We start from the raw sequence: 21792 nt of genomic DNA on the forward strand, positions 1-21792 counted from the left end.
CTCCTCAGTAGATGAATGGATCAAGAAAATGTGGTATATATACACAATGGAATTCTATGCTTCCGTCAGAAAGAATGACACCACCACCCCATTTGTAAGGAAATGGAAAAACTTAGGAAAAAATCATATTAAGTCCCATGGTTTCCTTCATTTGTAATAATTAGTATATGTCTAGAATAATCCTAGCAGAGGAGCAGAACAGCTCAATAGCTCCGTATATATAACCATATAAGATGATGCTAAGCGAAATAAATTCCAAGACATAGACACAAGAGGTTTTTCTTTGTTGTTGTTTTCAACCTCTTTTTTTTAAAAGGCACAAGACTACATCAAAAACAAATAACAAAAACAAATGACTAACAAAATATAATTGGTCAGGAAGTTAAAACATTTTTTTTTTTTTTGTCAGTCATGAGGCTTGAACTCTGGGCCTGAACGCTGTCCCTCAGCTTTTTAGCTCAAGGCTAGCGCTCTACCGCTTGAGCCACTGCACCACTTCTGTTTTTCTGAGTGGTTTATTGGAGTGTAAGAGTCTCATGGACTTTCCTGCTTGGGCTGGCTTTGAACTGCAATCTTCAGATCTCAGCCTCCTGAGTAGCTAGGATTACAGGCGTTAGCCACCGGTGTCTGGCTTAGTTGAAACATTTACTATATGTATTACCCTATATAAATTTTAGTATTTGCTAATTTTAAAATTACAATTACTAGTATTTCATCTCACTCCTTAAGTAAATGTTGTCCTGGACCTGTGATATCTATCTTATATGAAGACAAGAATACTGCCTCAAAAAGTTAAAATTGATGTCTACTTCAAATCCTAGCGAAGATTAGAATTTGTTACCCACTTTAATATTGTGAAAGAATGCACACATACACATAAACTTCATGCTTACCTTGTCAAGCTGATCTTGAAGACTAGTTGATGCTTTATAGCCCAGCTGTAACAGCATTGCTTCCGCAGCATTCTTTTTGGCTATCTTTTTATTAGGTCCTGTTCCAGTAGCAACTTCATTGCCTACTTTGACCTGAGTAAGTAAGAGAAAGAAATTAATTAGAGTTGTTTTGGTAAACAAGAGGTCCTTATATTATTAAGTAATTGATTCCATTCTTTAGCATTCAAAAATATAAAATGTAAACTGGGCACCAGCAGCTCATGCCTGTAATCCTAGCTAAGGATTAGAGAAGGCTAAGATCTGAGGATCATGGTTCAAAGCCAGCCTGGGCAGGAAAAATCCAAAAGGCTCTTATCTCCAATTAATCACAGAAAAAGCCAAAAATGGTACTACGGCTCAAGTGGTAGAGTTCTAGCTTTGAGGAAAAGAAACCCAGGGTCAGTACCTAGGCCCTGAGATCAAGCCCCAGGACCAGCCAAGAGTGTGTATGTGTGTGTGTGTGTGTGTGTGTGTGACCACAATTTCCACAGAATAAACTTATAACCAGTAGGACAATAGCTATTAAAGAAATTAAAAATGTAACTTATTTTAAAACATCTTTCCATAAAGAAAATTCCTGAGTTTCTCCAGGAAATTATACATACTACTTAAGAATTATGCTAATATTACATAAATTCATCTATTGTAAAAAAGAAAAGGTATCAATTTGATTTTAAAACACAATAAAAAAGAAAATGTGTACTATTTTTACAAATAAACATGGATACAACAGTTTTAAATAGTACAATAATAGTACAGTAACATATAAAAAGAAGAATCATGATAAAGTTGGGCGTAGCCAGCATAGGAAGAGTGGTTTGCCATGTGAACGCAAAAAAAAAAAAACAAAAACAAAAACAGTCAATAAAATGTCTTGTACTAATAAGCTGAGGAGACAAACCACCACATAGTCATCCTAATAAACTGAGCAAATATTGTTCATAATGGAAATTATTAGCAAACTAAGAAAAGCAGCATCCTTGATATGATAAAATAATTTTAAAGACCTATAGCAAACCTTAACAAATATTATATTTAATGTTGAAACTCTGAGATAAAAAACAAAACAAGACCATATTCTATTACTTCTAGTACTTAAACATTTTGTTACAAATCCTGGATAGAATAAAGGTATAAAAACCAAACAGAGAAGGAAATGTTATTATTTATCAGTATTTAAATACAGGAAATCTAAAACAATATACAGGAAAATTATAAAAATTAATGGGAATGTAACAAGCTCTTTGCATATAACTGTCAGAATAGAAAAAGTCAACTGTTCTATTAATATTCCATTAATGTATTAGAATATTAGAAAATATCATTTTACTAAATATAAATGAAATACAAGAGTATTTAAACCCTTTACAAAACAATAAGCATTAATGAGGATCATTAACCTTAGCAAGTAGAAAGTTATGTTCATAGACTTAACACCTCTAAATTCAATAAATTCCAATTTTTAAAACCCACATATATTTTTATAGTACTTGACAAGTAATTCCAAAATTAAGTTTGGTGGTGCTCTTGGGAGATAGAGGCAAAAAAATCATGAGTTCAAGGCCAGCCTGGGCTGTATAGCTAAACAAAAATAGAACAGCGTAAGACAAAATTTACATAGTAACCTGAAGACAAGATCTTATGCAAAAAAGAACAAGGTGATTTGTCTGGATGTTTAGACATTATAAAAGTAATGTAAAAGATAAAGAGATTAAGAAAAAATCAGGCATAATTTAAGTGCAATCAATTTGAGTGCTTAAAATTACTTCTGTTGCCCTAATGGCAAAAACAATCCTTAACAGAAAGAATAGTGCTGGAGGAATATCAATACCAGACTTCAAACTACTACAAAGCCATAGTAATCAAAACAGCTTAGTACTGGCACAAGAACAGACCTGAAGACCAATGGACTAGAACTAAAGACGCAGAAATGAACCCACAGACCAAATAGCCACCTAATCTTCAATAAAGGAGCTAAAAAAATAGAATGAAAGAAAGATGCCTCTTCAGTAAATGGTGCTGGCAAAATTGCTTAAACACCTGTAGAAAACTAAAGCTAGATTCTTATATATCACCCTGCACCAGAATCAACTCCAAATGGATCAAAGACTTCAAAGTAAAAGCTGACACCCTGAGAACATTACAGGAAGGAATAGAAGAAACTCGAGGGTTCCTTGGGACAGGCTGAAATTTTCTTAATAGAGATCCAGAAACAGAACATATCAAAAAAAGGTTGGACAAATGGGAGTGCATGAAACAACAGAGCTTCTGTCCTTCTGCAAAGGATATAGCTAGCAAGATCAATAGAAAGCCCACGGATTGGGAGAAGATCTTCACTAGCCATACAATGGGCAAGGGCCTCATATCTAAAATATACTTAGAACTCAAAAACTTAAATACCCCAACAACAAATCCTCAAAGAAACTACTACCCGATTAATAAGTGGACTAAAGACTTAAAGAGAGACTTCTCTGAAGAAGAAATAAAAATGGCCAGTAGACACATGAAGAAAGGCTAGACTTCTCTAGCCATAAAAGAAATGCAAATCAAAACAACATTGAGATTCCACCTCACCCCAGTTAGAATGGCTATAAGCAAGAAATCTAACAACAACAGATGCTAGAGGGGATGTGGCCAGAAGGGGAACCCTACTGCATTGTTGGTGGGAGTATAAACTTGTTCAACTACTTTGGAAAGCAGTATGGAGGTTGCTCAAAAGACTCCACACAGAGCTCCCCTATGACCCAGCAATCCCACTTTCAGGCATTTACCCGAATGATCACTAACAAAGCCATACTAAAGCTACCAGCACAACTATGTTTATCGCAGTATTATTTACCATAGCTAAGATATGGAACCAACTCCTATCAATGCCCCTCAGTAGATGAATGGATCAGGAAAATGTGTTGTATATATAGGAATTCTATGCCTCCATCAGAAAGAATGACACTGCCCCATTTGTTAGGAAATGGAAAGACTTGGGAAAATTATATTAAGTGAAGTAAGCCAGACCCAAAGGGACCCATAGGTCCCATGGTTTCCCTTATCTGCAATGACTAGTATATGTCTAGGACAAGCAGAAGAGGTCAAAAGCTATGTACATATGACCATATAACCTAATGCTAAGTAAAATGAACCCCAAGATGGAGACATAAGAGATTTCATCTTTCTTGTTCTTTTTAATATACTTATAATGTACTGTGTGATTTTTTTTTGTCTTTCTTTGTATGTTCTTCCCCCATGGTATAACACCCATTGTCACTGTATTTGATTCCGGTGTCCTGAATCTTGTATATATTTTTCTAATTTGGGGAAGGGAAGGAAAATAACAAAATGCTGAAATAAGGATATAAGATGTCCCATTGTAACAATGAGATATACAAGCCAGTATGTTGAAAACAAACTTCACAACTTTGGGAGGGAGGGGGAGTTGGGGTGGAAAGGGATGGTAGGAGGAAAACAAAGAAGGGGGTAACAATGTTCAATAGGAAATGACTCATTACCTTGCTCATGTAACTGTAACCCCTCTGTACAGTATCTGTACAATAAAAAATGTATTTTTTAAAAATTAAAAAAATTACTTCTCTTCCCACTATCCCTTGGAAGAACAACAGAGAGGCGGTAAAAATCCTCGACAAAAAATGTACTCATTGCCTTATTGATGTAACTGTAACCCCTCTGTACAGCATCTTTACAATAAAATTTTTAAAAATGGGTTTATTTTTAAAATATGGATATCGCACGCACAGTTTAATTACATTCAAGTTTCTGGGTCTTCTCCTGAAGTGTTGACACTAGGCCATGGAAGATGTTATCACAATCAAGTACCATCAAATCTTAGAGCTTTAAAACAATGTAAATGTAAGGTTTGTCTATTCAGAAAATTGAACATCAAGTTGTTAGTTGTGATGCTTCTGATGGTTCTTGGGTAGAAACTTTTTATTCTAATGTTTTCCCTTTGCTATGAATATTGCCATTCCTTGTCTTGTAAATACATCACTTCACAGACATGCCCATTACCTGTATATCTTCATACTGTCCTTTTTCTGTGCTGCCTCTGATACGTAAATTTCCCATTTTTATAAGGTTAGAAGGTATATTGGATAATGGCCAAACCTATTGCTCTCTCTTTATCTTGACTACTTCTCTGAAAACTTTGTTTCCAGTAAAGTTATGATTGAGGCACTTCAGACCTTACTTCAACCTATCTCTATTTAGTGGGGGACACCAATCATCACAAAAGAGCTTGCAAAAAAATGGTCATGGGGACTTATACTGCTGTGTACTGTTTTTCTGAGTCATTGCTTCTCTGGAGCAGACTTTTTTCTTATAAAATTTCAATTTTTTTGAAGTAACTGTGATAGAATTTAGTAAATTTGGGTTCCAAGAATTATACTGTGGGTCAATGACTGCTTAAGAGAGATTCATTTCTCTTTTTTTTTTTTTACATTTTTTTATTATTTTATCTTTAAGTAGTTATACGAAGAAGTTCCCATTCTACAAAATAGTGTATGAGAACAAGGTGTCTGACAACATTATCACCCATCGCTCCTATCATCTCACTTTTTTTTAATTGAGATTAGGTGGTTACATAAATTTCACATACTTCACAGTATTATGGACTAGTGATACTTAAAGTCACAAACACAAATAAAATAAAATTTTTTAAAAAATTACTTCTGTTCCTAAAAAGAGCACTAGTTACAAAGAAAAAAGGAGGTCACAAATCTAGGCAAGATAATAGAAATGTCATATGACTATAACACATCCCTAGTGAATTCATTTAAATTCATTTTTTAAGCTATTAGAAAAATAAGCAAGAGAGCTTAACAAGCAATCCATATTTTAAAAGTTGTATTGTGTTGTCGCTTGAACAAAATTTCAGGACAGTACACTGAGTATGGGCAATGAATGCAAATATAATACAAGCAAATCTATTTTTCAGGTATACAGCATGATAGATCTAGTTCATACCTTTCTGGCTGTTGTATAAAATTCTAACATTGTTTCACCTTCCCCAAAAAACATAGACTTCCATCAGATATGCACACTTGAGTACTGGCTACTTATTTTTGCCTTTTTTTTTCTTATGGAACTTGAACTCAGTGCTTGGTACTTGCTAGATAGACACTACCTCTTAAAACCCATCTTTGACCCTTTTTACTTGGATTATTTTTGAGATGTGGACTCAGTATCTGCCTAGATTGGCCTGGACTGTAATGTCTAGTTTCTGCTTTGAGCTGTGGGTGGGCTGACAGACACAGGCCACCTCACCCAGCCTTTTCTGTCGAGGCAAGGTCCTGTGACCTATTTTTGACTGTGCTGGCCTGGAACCACAATCCTCCTGATCTCTGCCTCCCAAGTTGCTCGAATCACAAGTGTGAGTCATAGTATTCTGCTATTCATTTATTCTTACACTATTTTGTGTTACTTCTCCAATCACTTTATTTTTCAGTGAATAAATCATTTTTAAGAAATTGGTGATACATGATATATCAAATATGCAAATAATATAAGATTCTTATTGACAGAATTTTAGTCAAGATGAACTAAATAATTCTTATAGCATAGTAAAAACGCTCCTCAACGGAAAGAACACTGCTGGAGGAATATCAATACCAAATTTCAAACTCTACTATAAAGCCATAGTAATCAAAACAGCTTGGTATTGGCATACGAACAGACCTCAGGACCAATGGAATAGAATTGAAAACCCAGAAATGAACCTACAGACCTATAGCCATCTAATCTTCGATAAGGGAGCTAAAACAATAGAATGGAAGACAGACAGCCTCTTCAGTAAATGGTGCTGGCAAAACTGGTTAACTACATGTAGAAAACTAAAGCTAGATCCTTATATATCACCCTGCACCAGAATCAACTCCAAATGGATCAAAGACCTTGAACTCAAAGCAGACACTCTGAAAACATTACAGGATGGAATAGGAGAAACCCTGGGTCTCCTTGGCTCAGGCCGAAATTTTCTGAATAGAGACCCGGAAACACAACAAATCAAAGAAAGGTTGGACAAATGGGATTGCATAAGGTTGCAGAGCTTCTGCAGGGCAAATGACATAGCCAGCAAGATCAATAGAAAGCCCACGGACTGGGAGAAGATCTTTACTAGCCATACAACGGACAAGGGTCTCATATCTAAAATATACTTGGAACTCAAAAAATTAAACCACCCAACAACAAATCCTCAAAGAAACAACTGCCCAATAAGTAAGTGGGCGAAAGACTTAAAGAGAAGCTTCTCTGAAGAAGAAAGAAGGATGGCCAATAGACACATGAAGAAATGTTCAACATCCCTAGCCATAAAAGAAATGCAAATCAAAACAACATTGAGATATCACCTCACTCCAGTTAGAACAGCAAAAATCAAGAACTCTAACAACAACAGATGCTGGAGGGGATGTGGACAGAAAGGAACCTTACTTCATTGTTGGTGGGAATGTAAACTTGTTCAACCACTTTGGAAAGCAGTATGGAGGTTCCTCAAAAGACTTCACATAGAACTCCCCTATGACCCAGCAATCCCACTTTTGGGCATTTACCCTAATGTTTACAAAAAAGACCACACTAAAGCTACCAGCACAACTATGTTTATTGCAGCATTATTTACCATAGCTAAGATATGGAACCAACCCAGATGCCCCTCAGTAGATGTATGGATCAAGAAAATGTGGTATATATACACAATGGAATTCTATGCCTCCATCAGAAAGAATGACATTTCCCCATTTGTTAGGAAATGGAAAGGCTTGGAAAAAATTATATTAAGTGAAGTAAGCCAGGCCCAAAGAAACATAGGTCCCATGGTTTCCCTTATTTGCAATATCTAGTATAGATATGAGTCAAGCGGAAAAAGTCAGATAATGTGATGTTAGGAAAACGAACCCTCAAATATGTATTTTAATGTTTTTGTTTCTTTCATGCATGTGTTTCTAACGCATTTATAAGATTATTTCTTTGTTGCTTTGTATGTCCCTCCCCCACAGTGTAACCCCCGCTTTCACTATATTTGATGTCAGTATAACATGTGGAGGAGACGGGGACAAACAAGTCGTTTAAGGATTCAGGTGGACCTGTTGCAACAATGAGAAGTACAAAATGTCATGTCAAAACCAGCTTTACAATGTCGGAGGGGGGGAGAGGGGGTATGATTGGGTGGGGGAGAGGGGGGAGGGTGGGAAGGGAGGTGAAGGGTAAACAAAGGAGGAGGCTGCAATGCTTGGTAAGAAATGTATGCATTATCCTGCCCATGTAATTGTAACCCCTCTGTACAGTATGTTCTCAAATAAAATAAAATTAAATTAAAAAAAAATAATTCTTATAGCATATGAAACACTGAAAATATATTCACTACAAATTTCTGAACAATGATCACAAATCATATAGTATATATCTGTGAAATGTTTTTGAGACATATTGCTTTTTTCCCCTGGAAAGTCAGAAACCAACATAGACTATTAGAAGTCACCTGCAGACTTCATTTTGAGAAGCACATTCTATAGTACAGTCACAGCAGATTCTTGGGGCTAGATGAACTCATAACACTTGCTCCTATCACTGGTTTCCTGGCCTAACCTCAATATGACAGGCTCTAAGATTATGTGACCAAGATCCTGGCTAGTCACCTGTACTATTATTTTCCAGTGCTTGGTATGCTCCTCAGCTTTACCAGCCATTACAGTACTGCTGGAATGGCAAGTCAGATCTAATTTATTGGAGGTTCAAAGACTTGCCAAAGTAAATAGAAGCAAAAGATCACTGAGCAGTAAAAACTGAAGTTTTCGTCTGTTTTTACACGTTATACATACCTCACTCAATCTCTGTCAATTTCTCTTCTGTTTTCTCCCTAAATCTTATTTATCTATTTTTCTTTGGCCCCAGGTTTCTTTCTGCTCATGGACTTGGCAGCTGCAATGCTATTCTCACTTCTCCATTCACTATCTGTGTTTGCCAGATTTCCACTGGACCTATTCTGATATTAGCAAGACCTACTTCTTCCAGAACAGGAACTTCCCGTTATCATATCTACCTCATTCATCCCCTTGGCTCACAGAAGTTTTATTAACCACACAGTCTGTGGATAATTATCCCAGAGGAATTTGTTAGTATTGAGAAAATACTGCTAAAGAACTCATCAAACTCAGGAGCCACTCAAACTATTGGAGATAAAGAATCTCAAAAATTTTTCTGCCCACACTGGATTTAAACAATGATCCTCAGATCTCAGCCTCTTGAGTAGCTAGAACTACAAAGGCATGAGCCAACCGACACCTGGCTTCAAAATAACATTTTATTATAAAAATCGAGAAGGAAGGCTGGGAAGGTGGCTTAGTATAGAGTGCCTACCTAGCATGCATGAATCCCTCGGTTCAATTCCTCAGTACCATATAAACAGAAAAAGCTGAAAGTGGCGCTGTGGTTAAGGTGGTAGAATGCTAGACTTGAGCAAAAAAGAAGCTCAGGGACAGTGCCCAGGCCCTGAGATTTTTGCCCAGGACTGGCAAAAAAAAAAAAAATCAAGAAGGAGAATAAGTTCATGAATTATCCTGTTAATTTTTACTAGCAAGAATTTTCCATTATTTTACCATATAGTAAATTTAAGATAGCCAGATTTTGGACTTTAAACAAATCTTTTACTTAAATCAAGTCCTCAAAAAAATCTAAGAAGGAGTTTTTTTTAACTATAATTTTTTTTTATTGTGAAAATACTGTACACAGAGGGGTTACAATTACATGGGCAAGATAATGAGTACATTTCTTATCAAGCATTGTAGCCTCCTCCTTTGTTTCCCCTTCCCATCCCTTCCCATCCTCCCCCCCTCCCCACCCATGCAATCCTCCCCGCCCACCCCCCACCCCGCACCAAAGTTGTAAAGTTCATTTTCGACATAACGACTTGTACATCTCATTTTTGCAATGGGTCCACCTGTATCCCTATTTAAATGATTTGTTTTTCCCCTTCCCCTTTACAAATTATACCGACATCAAATACAGTGAAAGTAGGGGTTATACTGTGGGGGAGGGACATACATAGCAACAAAGAAATAATCTTATAAATTTGTTAGAAACAATCACATGAAAGAAATAAAAGACATTTGAATAAATATCTTAGGGTTCATTTCCCCAACATCACCTTATCTGACCTTTTCTGCATGACTCAGACATATACTAGATATTGCAAATAAGGGAAACCATGGGACCTATGGTTCTTTGGGTCTGGCCTAAGAGTTTTGAAATGACATTTACCCAAAAACACACTTATCTTTCACTGGGACACAAATTTGATAAAAATTTGACTTATATATTTTAACAATTTGGAGATCTTAATTACAGGTAGAAAAGTTATTATAAGATGGAATAGTAGAGCATGCTGATATGCAATTTTGTTATCATTATTTCATTTGAAAACTTCCAAACTTCATTTGAAAAGAAATCTCCTTTGCAAATAACTACCCAAATAATGTCATCAGAGATCTTGTTTATCTAGTAATCAACTCAAGTAACTATATTTTATCACATACTCACTGTTTTTCTGATAATAGGTAAAAATGAGTGTATTATCTCTAGACATTTTCTTCCACATTCAGTTATAGAAAATGGTAACACTGCTTAAGGAATTTATACAATAGCCTTTATTTTTCATAAAGTTGCTGCAATATTATAATGAATACTCCAGGGCTTCCAGAAGGGTAAAAAAAATATGAATTCAGTGTGAAAACATTTAAAAGCACAGCCAAATGTCTCCACTTGATTAGAATATTTATGAATAGCCATAAAATAGAAGCTGGCTTAAGATGCTCTAAATTCCTCTAAAAAAGGGGGGGGGGTACTCAACACCATAGAGAGGACTTATTTAATACAGCTAAAACAGATTATATTCCTAAGGCATGTTTAAAATTAAGGTGATTTATTTCAGTCTTTAGAAGTGAAAGAATATAACCTAGAAATCTCAAGTGCTAAGAATCTAAGAGCAAAAAGGATTAATAGATTTTGCCAAGTGAAAATACTAGAACAACACTGGTCTGGATCCTTAATGACAGCTACACAGTAATGTGTTTACAAACCACAGAAGAATTTCCCCACTTTGGACATCTGGGTTCCCAGCACTGGTTTATCTATGACCCCATTATAAATCTTTATTTCCAAAAATAGCCTGCTCAGTTAGGTAGGAAGCTAACAGACATATATATAACATGTTCATGATGTTGTTTACTAACAACTACATTAGCTATACTGTGAGATTAAAAAATATATAGATTAAGAGCCAGGCACCAGTGGCTCATGTCTATAATCATAGCTACTCAAGAGGCTGAGATCTGAGGATTGCAAGTCAAAGCCAGCCCATGCAAGAAAGTCCATAAGACTCTTATTTCCAATTAACCACCAGAAAACTGGAGCTCTTAGCTCAAAGTAGTAGCGTACTAGCCTTGAGCAAAAAAGCTCAGGGATAACACCTAGGTCCTGAGTTCAAGCCTAAAAATCAACAAAATATATATTAAAAATCAGGAAGGATGTCAAAACTTAATTATGGATGAAAAGTTAGTATGACAGAATATCTGAATGACAAAATGTCATATTCCGCAGCTAATAAAATACTGATTTTATCTAGACTATATGAAAAGTGAGGGTTTTCTTTTCAATGGAATTATTTTTAAAGAACAGTTTTTGGAGAATAAAGAAAAAATATGGATATTAAGATTATTCTGATGAAGCATGTCTAATATAAGAAAAACTTTCCATATTTTATTTATTTTTTGGGGGGGGGACCAGTCGTGGGGCCTGACCTCTGGGCCTGGGCATTGTCCCTCAGCTCTTCAGCTCAAGGCTAGCACTCTACCACTTGAGCCACAGCGTCACTTCCAGCTTTTTTGTTTTTGCTTATGTGGTGCTGAGGAATCGAACCCAGGGCCTCATGCATGCAAGGCAAGCGCTCTACCACTAAGCCACCTTCCCAGCCCAACTTTCCATATTTTAAAGAGATATACACTAAGTATATAAGGTTAAAATGGCATGTACTATATATGATTTTTTTTCTTTGTATGTTCTTCCCCAATGGTACAATCCCTGTTGTCACTATATTTGATTCCAGTGTCCTACATCTTGTATATACATTTTTCTAATTGGGGGAGGGGAAGGGAAATAACAAAACACTGAAATAAGGATACAGGATGCCCCACTGTAACAATGAGATGTACAAGACAGTATGTTGAAAAACTTTACAACTTTGGGCAGGGGGAGGGAGAGTTGGGGAAGAAAGGGAGGGTAGGGGAAAAATAAAGGAGGGTGTAACAATGCTCAATAGGAAATGGACTCATTACCTTGCTCATGTAACTGTAACCCCTCTGTACAGTATCTATACAATAAAAAATATATATTAAGAAAAAAACAGCATATGGTTAGAAATTAGCTTTGAAATACTGCAGGAAAGTAGAGAGGAAAAAAGGAAAAAAGGTAAGGAAGAAATAATAGCTAAATTTGGCATGGAAAAATAATAATATAACTACCATGTTTGGGGTGATAGATACATTATGAATCCTTTCATCTTTCTCCACCTTTGATGTATTTGTGTGTGTGTGTGCGCACACGCACACACACACACACATGCTGATCCAAGGGCTTAAACTTGAGGCCTGGGCTCTGTCCTTGAACTTTTTTGCTCAACACTAATCTTTCAAACTTTTTTGTTTGTTTTTGTTTTGGTGCTCAGTTGAAGATAATAGGTCTCACCGACTTTGTTGCCTGGGCTAGCTTCAAACCATAATCCTCAAATCTCAACTTCCTCAGTAGCTAAGATTATAGGCAAGAGCTACTAGCATATGACTGGATAGATATATTTCTTAATAAAAAAATGAAAAGCAGACAGGCATTGGTAGCTCACCCTTGTAATCCTAGCTACAGAGCTAACATCTGAGGATCCTGAACAGGAAAGTCTGTGAGACTCTTATCTCTAATAAACCATTTAGAAAAAGCCCAAAGTAACATTATGGCTCAAGTGGTAGAGGGCTAGCCTTTGAGTAAAAAAGCTCGGGGACAATGCCCAGACCAAGAGTTCAAGCCCCACATGACTGGTAAAAAAAATTAATTAATTAACTTAATTTAATTAAAGGCAACATTTCTATAAGATTATAACTTGAACTGGCAAATGAAGATAACTGGCCAGTCTTGAAGGAGAACATTTTAGACATTCTTCCTTGCTTCTATCTCCCACCTGCTTGCCAAAGCTCAAGCAAAACCCATCCCTCAGTTTTCTTGGCTGTGCAATGTAGCAGTCACATCTCAGTAATGCTCAGTCCCAACCAGTTACTAGGCAGCCCAGCTCTCCTTGTATAAATTTCCTGATAGCCCACGAGCTCATGCTCTTGGCCCTATTCCATCCATTACATCCATTCTTCTAATTTTGTTTCTAATTCCATTTGTCTCCAATTCCCAGTAGTTAATGGACTCTGGCTGAAAAATGTAGCACATAAAGTTAAGAGATAGGCATAACATGATAAACTGTGGTAAATAACCTGCATGAACTCACAAGTCTTTCCAAACTTCATGTTGTCTACTCTAACCTGTCCTTGACACTGCTATGTTTCCAACACGCTGATAGGTGAGCCCAGAGGGAACGAGTGCTTTAAACTGCAAAGTTTCACTTTTCCATCAAGTTCTAGTCTATCTTTCCCCCACATCACTATTCCATCCCACAAATTTCTAAATCTTTTTGAAAGTTTTAGAAACATTTAATGTAATGGTTAGAAATACCTGCATCACAAATTCTCGGCGTCGAGGCATTCCTCTTTCTGAAAGCAAAATATAATCTGGTTCTTTTTCCTTTTTGGCCTGTTGAATTTGAGCCAAGCGGCTAATAGGGTTCATTCCTTGACCATATTCTGGTCCAGCCTAAAAAATAATTTAGAAACATTTCAAAATATGTTTGTATTAACTTACTACTGAATTTGGTCCCCAGAACTACAAAAAATAATTAAAACTGAATATACATTTAATAAATAAGTCATTTCACTTTGAGGTATTTAGTCAAGAGAAATGAAATATACTCAAAAGAAGGTAAGTACACAAATATTCACAGCTTTATGTTTATGTATGTGTGTTAGCTAAAAACTAGAAACACACTAATATACACCAATTGGTGAATGTATTAGTAAGTGGCAGTAATCCATTTTTTAAAAGTCATGTAATAGTCATAAAATAGAACCAACAATTCAAACGTGACACAACATGAATGAATCTCAAAATAATTATGCTAAGACCAAGAAGTCATAAAAAAAGCATAGTTTTTCAGGATCTGAGGGTAGACAATTACAAAGGAGGTATGAGGAAACCTGTGGGTGCTATGCCAAATAGGTTTATTATCCTGATTGTGGTCATGGTTTTAGAAGTGTGCATGCATATATGTATACGTATATACACACATATATATACACATATATGTCAAGTAGTTTACTTTAAATATGTATAATGTTTGTGTCAATTATAACTCCATAAAGCTATTTTTTTGTGTGTACATGTCCTGGTGTTTGAACTCAGGGCCTGGCTACCGTCCTTGAGCCATTTTTTTTTTGGGGGGGGTGGTCCTGTCATGGGGCCTGAACTTTGGGCCTGGGCGCTATCCCTCAGCTCCTCAGCTCAAGGCTAGTGCTCTACCACTTGAGCCACAGCGCCACTTCCAGCTTTTTTGTTTTTGCTTATGTGGTGCTGAAGAATCAAACCCAGGGCCTCATGCATGCAAGGCAAGCGCTCTACCACTGAGCTACCTTCCCAGCCCCCCCCTGAGCCATTTTTGCTCAAGTCTAGCCATTTGAGCCACAGATCCACTTTCAGCTTTTTTGGTGGTTAATTAGAAGTAACAATCTCATGGACTTTCTTGGTCAAACTGTCTTTGACCACAATCCTCAGATCTCTGAGTGCTAGGATTATAGGTGTGAGCCACTAGCACCTGGCCAATAAGCTATTTTAAAAAGCTAACCAAATGTCATTTCTAAATTCTGGAACTTAGCACTCTAGCACCTGAACTATGCCTCTAGTTTTTATTGCTTTAGGTTAGTTTTCAGGTGTGGTCTTCTGTTTGCCCAGCCAGCCTCAGACCACAGTCTTATAGCTGTAGGTCTTGTGTAGCTAAAACTACAGGTGTATACCATCATGCCCGGCTTGTCAAGACAAAGTCTTACTAATTTCTTAGTAGGCTGGCTTTAAACCATGATCCCTAAAAAATATCTACCTTTCAATTCATAAGACTACAAGTGTAAGCCAGCAAAGCCAGCTCCAAATAAGATTTTTTTTTTTTTTGCCAGTCCTGGGGCTTGCTTGAACTCAGGGTCTGAGCACTATCCCTAAGCTTCTTTGGCTCAAGGCTAGCACTCTACCACTTGAGCCACAGCGCCACTTCTGGGATTTTCTGCTTATGTGTTACTTAGGAATCAAACCCTGGCTTCACGAATGCCAGGCAAGCACTCTACCACTAAGCCACATTCCCAGCCCCAAATAAGACTATTTTTTTTCAGTGTGTGAAAATACCGAATAGAGGGGTTACAATTACATGGGCAAGATAATGAGTACCTTTCTTAACAAGCATTGTTGCCTCCTCCTTTGTTTCCCCTGCCCATCCCTTCCCATCTCCCACTCCCCTCCCCCCACAAGTCGACATAACGACTTGTACATCTCATTGTTGCAATGAGTCTACCTGTATCCATATTTAAATGATTTGTTTTTGCCCTTCCCCTCCACAAATTATATCAACACCAAATACAGTGAAAGCAGGGGTTATACCGTGGGGGAGGGACATACAAAGCAACAAAGAAATAATCTTATAAATGTGTTAGAAACAATTGCATGAAAGAAAAAAACATTTGAATACTTATCTTGGGGTTCATTTCACCTAACATCAACTTATCTGACCTTTTCAGCTTGTCTCAGACATATACTAGTTACTGCAAATAAGGGAAACCATGGGACCTATGTTTCTTGGGCCTGGCTTACTTCACTTAACGGATCAAGAAAATGTGGTATATATACACAATGGAATTCTATGCCTCCATCAGAAAGAATGACATTGCCCCATTTGTTAGGAAATGGAAAGACTTGGAAAAAATTATATTAAGACTTTTTTAATGCAGAAAAACTGTATGATAGGAAATGATACACAAAACTAATACTAGTGAAGGTTCAAGAAGAGTGGTACATAGAGAACTTTTATCTTACAAGGAAACGTCAATACTCAAGTTGAGGACTTCAGTTTTACACCTAATTAACATGTTTACAACTTATATACAAGTTTATATACATAGCTTTTTGCATGTACTAAAAAACTAAACTTTGGTTTTATTTTGTTTTGTGTGTATGTGTGGAGGGAGAGAGAGGGAAAAAGGGAGAGGGGGAGAGAGAGAGAGACAGAGAGAGAGAGAGAGAGCACACTCCAGTCCTGGAGTTTGAACTCAGGGGCTGGGTGCTATCTCTGAGCTCTTTTGTTCAAGGCTAGCACTCTACCACTTGAGCCACAGGTCCACTTGCAGGGTTTTTTTTTTTTTTTTTTTTTGGTGGTTAACTGGAGATAAGCATCTCACGGACTTTCCTGCATGGGCTGGCTTCAAACAGGGATTCTCAGTTCTCAGCCTCTTGAGTAGCTAGGATTATAGGTGTGAGCCACCGGTCCCCGGCTTGAAAACCAAATCTTTTATAAATCAAATATTCTTTCTGCATGTGAACTTTCACTACATATTCTTTCTAGAAATGGTGATCTAAATAAATTATATGATCCAAACTTTACTGTTACCTTTGAAGATTTATTCTTAAATAGGTAGGAGTCCCAATGGTGATCACTATGTTACAGGACTGTACATGCTACTCTACTTACACTATGTAAGAGTCTCTGTATATGCTTAATTTTTCCTGATAACTGTTAGTATTCAGTCTTGAAAATGTCCAGTTCAGAGATGCAGCCTCCAGGTCAGAATTTTCATGGCCTTTTAAACCATGTTTAAGATTTTGGACTTTTTCCAAAGAGTAATGGGAAACTACTAAATGCTTTAATCAGAGGCATGGCAAGATCAGACAGGCATTCCTATAAGATCATACTTTTTAAAAGATCATTTGATGTCAAGAACACTCACAGGAAAGTCAGCCAAAACCTGACTGTACGAGTTCAATATACTGTGATTTGGACCAAAAGGGTGCAAACAATGTTGTTTGACACATAGTACAGCACAGAAGAGAGCACTTGGGAATCATCTATATAAAGACTGAATTGAATCTCTAGACAAATAAATAAGCCAGTGAAAGACTCTGATAAAAAAGACTAAAAACCATTACTGTAATAGGTAAAAGAAGATGGAGCAAAGGACCCTTTCAGCTTTTGTAAAATGCTGATTTTTCCCCCTATTTACATATAAAAATAAAAATTAAATTGCAAAAGGTGTAAAGAAGAGATGATGAGAAAAGACAAATAGAGATTTCAAAAAAGTATCTTTTCTGAAGAAATCATCGTAGATAAGAATTCCATATACTAAAAGCCACATGCATAAATTAATTTAGCTAAAAAATTAAATTCTGAAAACATAAGAATAGGCTTAATTTCTTTGTTGGACTGAAATTAATTACTAGCATCTTTAACAACCAAGTTATTCCTTGAATAGAATTCCAAGTCTCAGAATATCATCCAAAAACTAGTAAGGACAATCTTATTTAACCAACAGAAAACCAAAAGTGGCACTGCGGCTCAAAGTGGTAGACTGCTAGCCTTGAGCAAAAGAGCTCAGGGACAGTGCCCAGACCCTGAGTTCAAGCTCTATGACCAAAAAACAAAAAACAGTGTCCAGTAGTGTTGCTCAAATAGTTAAAGCACTTTCTAGGCAAACAAAGTAATGGGGAGAAGCTGCAGCAACAGGATGGGAAAAGAGAGGAAGAAAAACTAAATCTATAGAAAATTGTATATCCAATATTGGACTGTATTTGAAGTTGCAACTTAAGAAAGAAAACTATATTAAACAACAGACAAAACTACCCAAAGATATCATTATTAAAATTTTACATGTTCGGTAACTCCTTACAGAGTAAATCTAGGAGTTCACAATTATTTCCTAGTTTCAAATGGACGCTAAAGGCAGACATAACTGGATTTAAAACTTGCACTGCTATAAAATTTTGGACAAGTTGTTCAAACACAAGTGGTTTTGTGGGTAAAATGAGATGACTGCTATCATAGTTAAGAGGATCATGAGACCATGCAAAAGTTTTACTTTAATAATATCAAAGCAACTCATTCTTTACAGATTTTTTTTCCTGTTTCAATGGGACATAAGCAACTGCAAACCCTAGACGTTTGAGGCATACATTAACAAGGGAAAAAAATAGTAAGACTATTCCAAACTGGTCCTTTTGCTGGTATAAGGTAAGATTATACTTTAAAATATGTAGATTCTAATTCACTACATGCTTGTTGGTTTTGTAAAATAGCCTTACATATCAGGGGATATCTATAGGCTTGATTTTACATAAGACAGACATAGCACAAGTAATTCCAAGTGTGATGTATATAAAGAAAAATGCAGAGGAGTAACCTAGTCTAGGACTGGGGGAGGCCCAGAGAAGGCTTCCCTGTAGAAGTCAAGTTTAAACTGAGAGCTGAATGATGGATAGAGGAAGTTCTGAGACAATGTGCTTATATATTAGAAGCAGAAGCAAATAATTTTGAGAGTTCAAAATGTTTCTCTTGTTCCTCATCTTTGAGGGACAGTTCAACAATCTTGTTTTTTAACAGCTATAGGTAAAAGAGTTCAACAATCTTGTTTTTTAACAGCTATAGGTAAAACAAATAGTTAAACTTATGTCCTATATATTTTTTAGCCTAACAGCTTTATATTTTTGAATTATTAAATTGTATTGAGCTTGTTGATTAGACAGCTTTTTGCTGTCATTCTGACGTAAAGCATTGTTCTTCCACCACAGAAAAACTACAGATGGTATGCATTTAAATATTTTGAAATATACCACAGATACATTCACATACACATAAAATAGAACTACAATATTAAGTATTGATATTACAATAACAATACGGATATTACATTGTAATATTTATTATGTATGTGGCTAATGATACATGCTTAATAATTACTAATGCACTCTGTGCAGTGCTTCAGTTAAGACTTACAATAAGAGCATGAAGCAAGTACAAATTATTATTCTCACTTTATAAATGACAACATTTACAAACTGAAAACTGACTCCAAATAGTTACATCCTACCCTTGACTATATGAATAGAGCCTATGAATGAATGCCAGTCTTCTTCAGAAGCACTGACTGATGTCCTTCTAAGAGTAATAATGCCAGTATTCACTAAAAAGAGTATGTATTTAGCTGGGCACTGTGGCTCACCCTTGAAATCTTAACTACTCAAGAGGCTGAGATCTATTGATCTTGGTTTGAATCCAGCCCAGGCAGACAAATTCAAGAGATACTTAACTCCAATTAACCAACAAAAAGCCAGAAGTGAAGGTATAGCTCATGTGGTGTAGAGCAATCCTTGAGCAAAAAAAGCTGAGCAAAAAAAGCCAAACAAGAGTGTGAGAGTTCAAGCTCTAGTTCCAACACACACAAGAATCATATTTATGTAGTTACTCATTAATGTAGATACATAATTTTAAATGAAACAAAGGTACGAAGGCATATAAATATCTAAAATATGCCAAAAAACTCATCAAGGATTATGTATTTCTTATCTATAGTCCTTGATTTTTGAGTAATCTGCTAACCAGGTGAGGCTGACACTTTCTACACTAAAAACTGATTTCATCTATCCCAATGTTTGCCGTTTTCTTTTTAAATCTAAATAAAATATGACCCAATAAAAGAAATAGTCACTCTTTCATGCGATTGTTTCTAACGCATTTATAAGATAATTTCTTTGTTGCTTTGTATATCCCTCCCCCACAGTATAACCCGTGCTTTCACTGTATTTGATGTCGGTATAATTTGTGGAGAGGAAGGGGGAAAACAAGTCGTTTAAATAGGGGTACAGGTAGACCCATTGCAACAATGAGATGTACAAGTCGTTATGTCGAAAACAAACTTTACAACTTTGGTGGGGGGGGGGGGGAGATTGGGTGGGGGGGCGGGAGGAGGATGGGAAGGGATGGGAAGGGGAAACAAAGGAGGAGGCTACAAATGCTTGTTAAGAAATGTACTCATTATCTTGCCCATGTAATTGTAACCCCTCTGTACAGTATTTTCACAATAAAAATTAAAATTAAAAAAATAAATATATTAATAAAAAAAAGAAATAGTCACAACACTTTCAAAAGCTGTTTGTTCCTAGGCAAGGTATATATGCCTGAATGAACCAAAAATAATCCATCAACCTCAGGACCACTATGAGACTAGATGTGACAAAGCAAACAAAGTGTTGGAACTAAGTCGAGCACACAGATTACTTTACAATTTCCACCTGCTGCTACTGTCATTTTTGTTATCATTAGCTGTAAATGTTGTCATTTATTTGATGATATCCTAGACATTACTATGTAGCAGTGTTGTGGTTGGAAGAACATCAGATTACATATCAGAGGAGTCCAGGGCATTTCACATGACAGCTGGATAAAAATGAGCAAATTCTTTTTTTTTTTTTTGGTCAGTTGTGGGACTTGAACTCTGGGCCTTGGATGTTGTCCTTCAGCTCTTCAGCTCAAAGCTAGCACTCTACCACTTGAGCCATAGCACCACTTCCAGTTTTCTGGTGATTTATTGAAGAGTCTCACAGACTTTCCTGCCTGGGCTGGCTTTGAACTGTGATCCTCAGATCTCAGGCTCCTTAGTAGCTAGGATTGCAAGTGTGAGCCACCAGCGTCCAGCTAAAAATGAGCAAATTCTTTGAACATGTTTGTAAGATCTTATTTGGATAATATGTGCCTTATGATAATTATCCTAAAGGAAACATGAATAGACTATAAAAAACTATAAATATCTAAGGTAGTGCTATTATTTTTTATGAAAAATACAGGTAAACACAGGCATAAAGGTGTTTAAAAAGCAAAAGAGATTTGTCTGATTGACAAATCAGACAAACCTGTAAGAAAAACCTGTATCTATATAACCACTGCACTATGGTAACAACAGAGATAAGTTCTGAGAAATCTATCATTACATAACTCCATCGTGTGCAAGTGTCTGAGTCTGTTTACCCAAACTCAGTGAAACCTCCTGGACACCTAGGCTACATGATATTAGCTACTACTCCTAAGACAAACCTATAAAATGTATTACTTATAAAACAACTGTAACACAGCAATATTTATATAGTTAAAAACACCTGGAACAGAGAAAAGTACAGGAAAAATATTAGGAACAGTTTTTCTACCCTAACGTGATCTCATGGGACCACTATCATACCATATATCAGTCTGACCACTGATCAAAATATGGTTACAGTATGTGACTATACTCATTTAGAAAAAGAGACCAATATTCACAAGTACTCACCTTTACTATTGTTTTAGGGCGTTTTTTAAAAAATAGTTTTGGCTTCTCTACCACAGGAAGAGGTGGGAGTTTTTTAAGCTCCTGTAAAACAGTGGTTGCAGCACGTTTCTTAGACAGTTTTTTGCTATTTCCCTCTCCTTCTGCAGAGAACTCTCCCACTGACACCCGTGTAACAAAGCTCTTCATATGAGGTGGTCCACTTTCTTTAATAACCTATTAAATACAAGTAAACGTTAAGCAGGCACTTAAGATGTGCTCTTAAGACATGTATCTTTCTTAATATTCTTATCACGATCAAACTCATATTAAGATCTAAGCCAAAATCATAGTATTTCTTTCAAAAGCTTTATGTAAGTATGATATCAGATACT

General features: G+C 36.3%; 1 protein-coding gene across 4 annotated transcripts in view; it reads right to left on the minus strand.

Moving 5' to 3' along the window:
- Stau2 (staufen double-stranded RNA binding protein 2) overlaps positions 1-21792 on the minus strand; it is a 266184-nt gene that overhangs the window by 155336 nt on the left and 89056 nt on the right. For all 4 annotated transcript variants that reach the window (XM_042665978.1, XM_042665969.1, XM_042665994.1 and 1 more), the window contains 3 exons: positions 21422-21634; positions 13695-13832; positions 894-1025 (listed from right to left, as the gene is read on the minus strand). In XM_042665978.1, coding sequence (XP_042521912.1) covers positions 894-1025; positions 13695-13832; positions 21422-21634 — 483 coding nt within the window. The remainder of the gene's footprint in view (positions 1-893; positions 1026-13694; positions 13833-21421; positions 21635-21792) is intronic.

Source organism: Dipodomys spectabilis, unplaced genomic scaffold (genome assembly GCF_019054845.1).
Source record: "Dipodomys spectabilis isolate Male_0828 unplaced genomic scaffold, ASM1905484v1 ptg000015l, whole genome shotgun sequence".
NCBI classification, from domain to species: Eukaryota; Metazoa; Chordata; class Mammalia; order Rodentia; family Heteromyidae; genus Dipodomys; species Dipodomys spectabilis.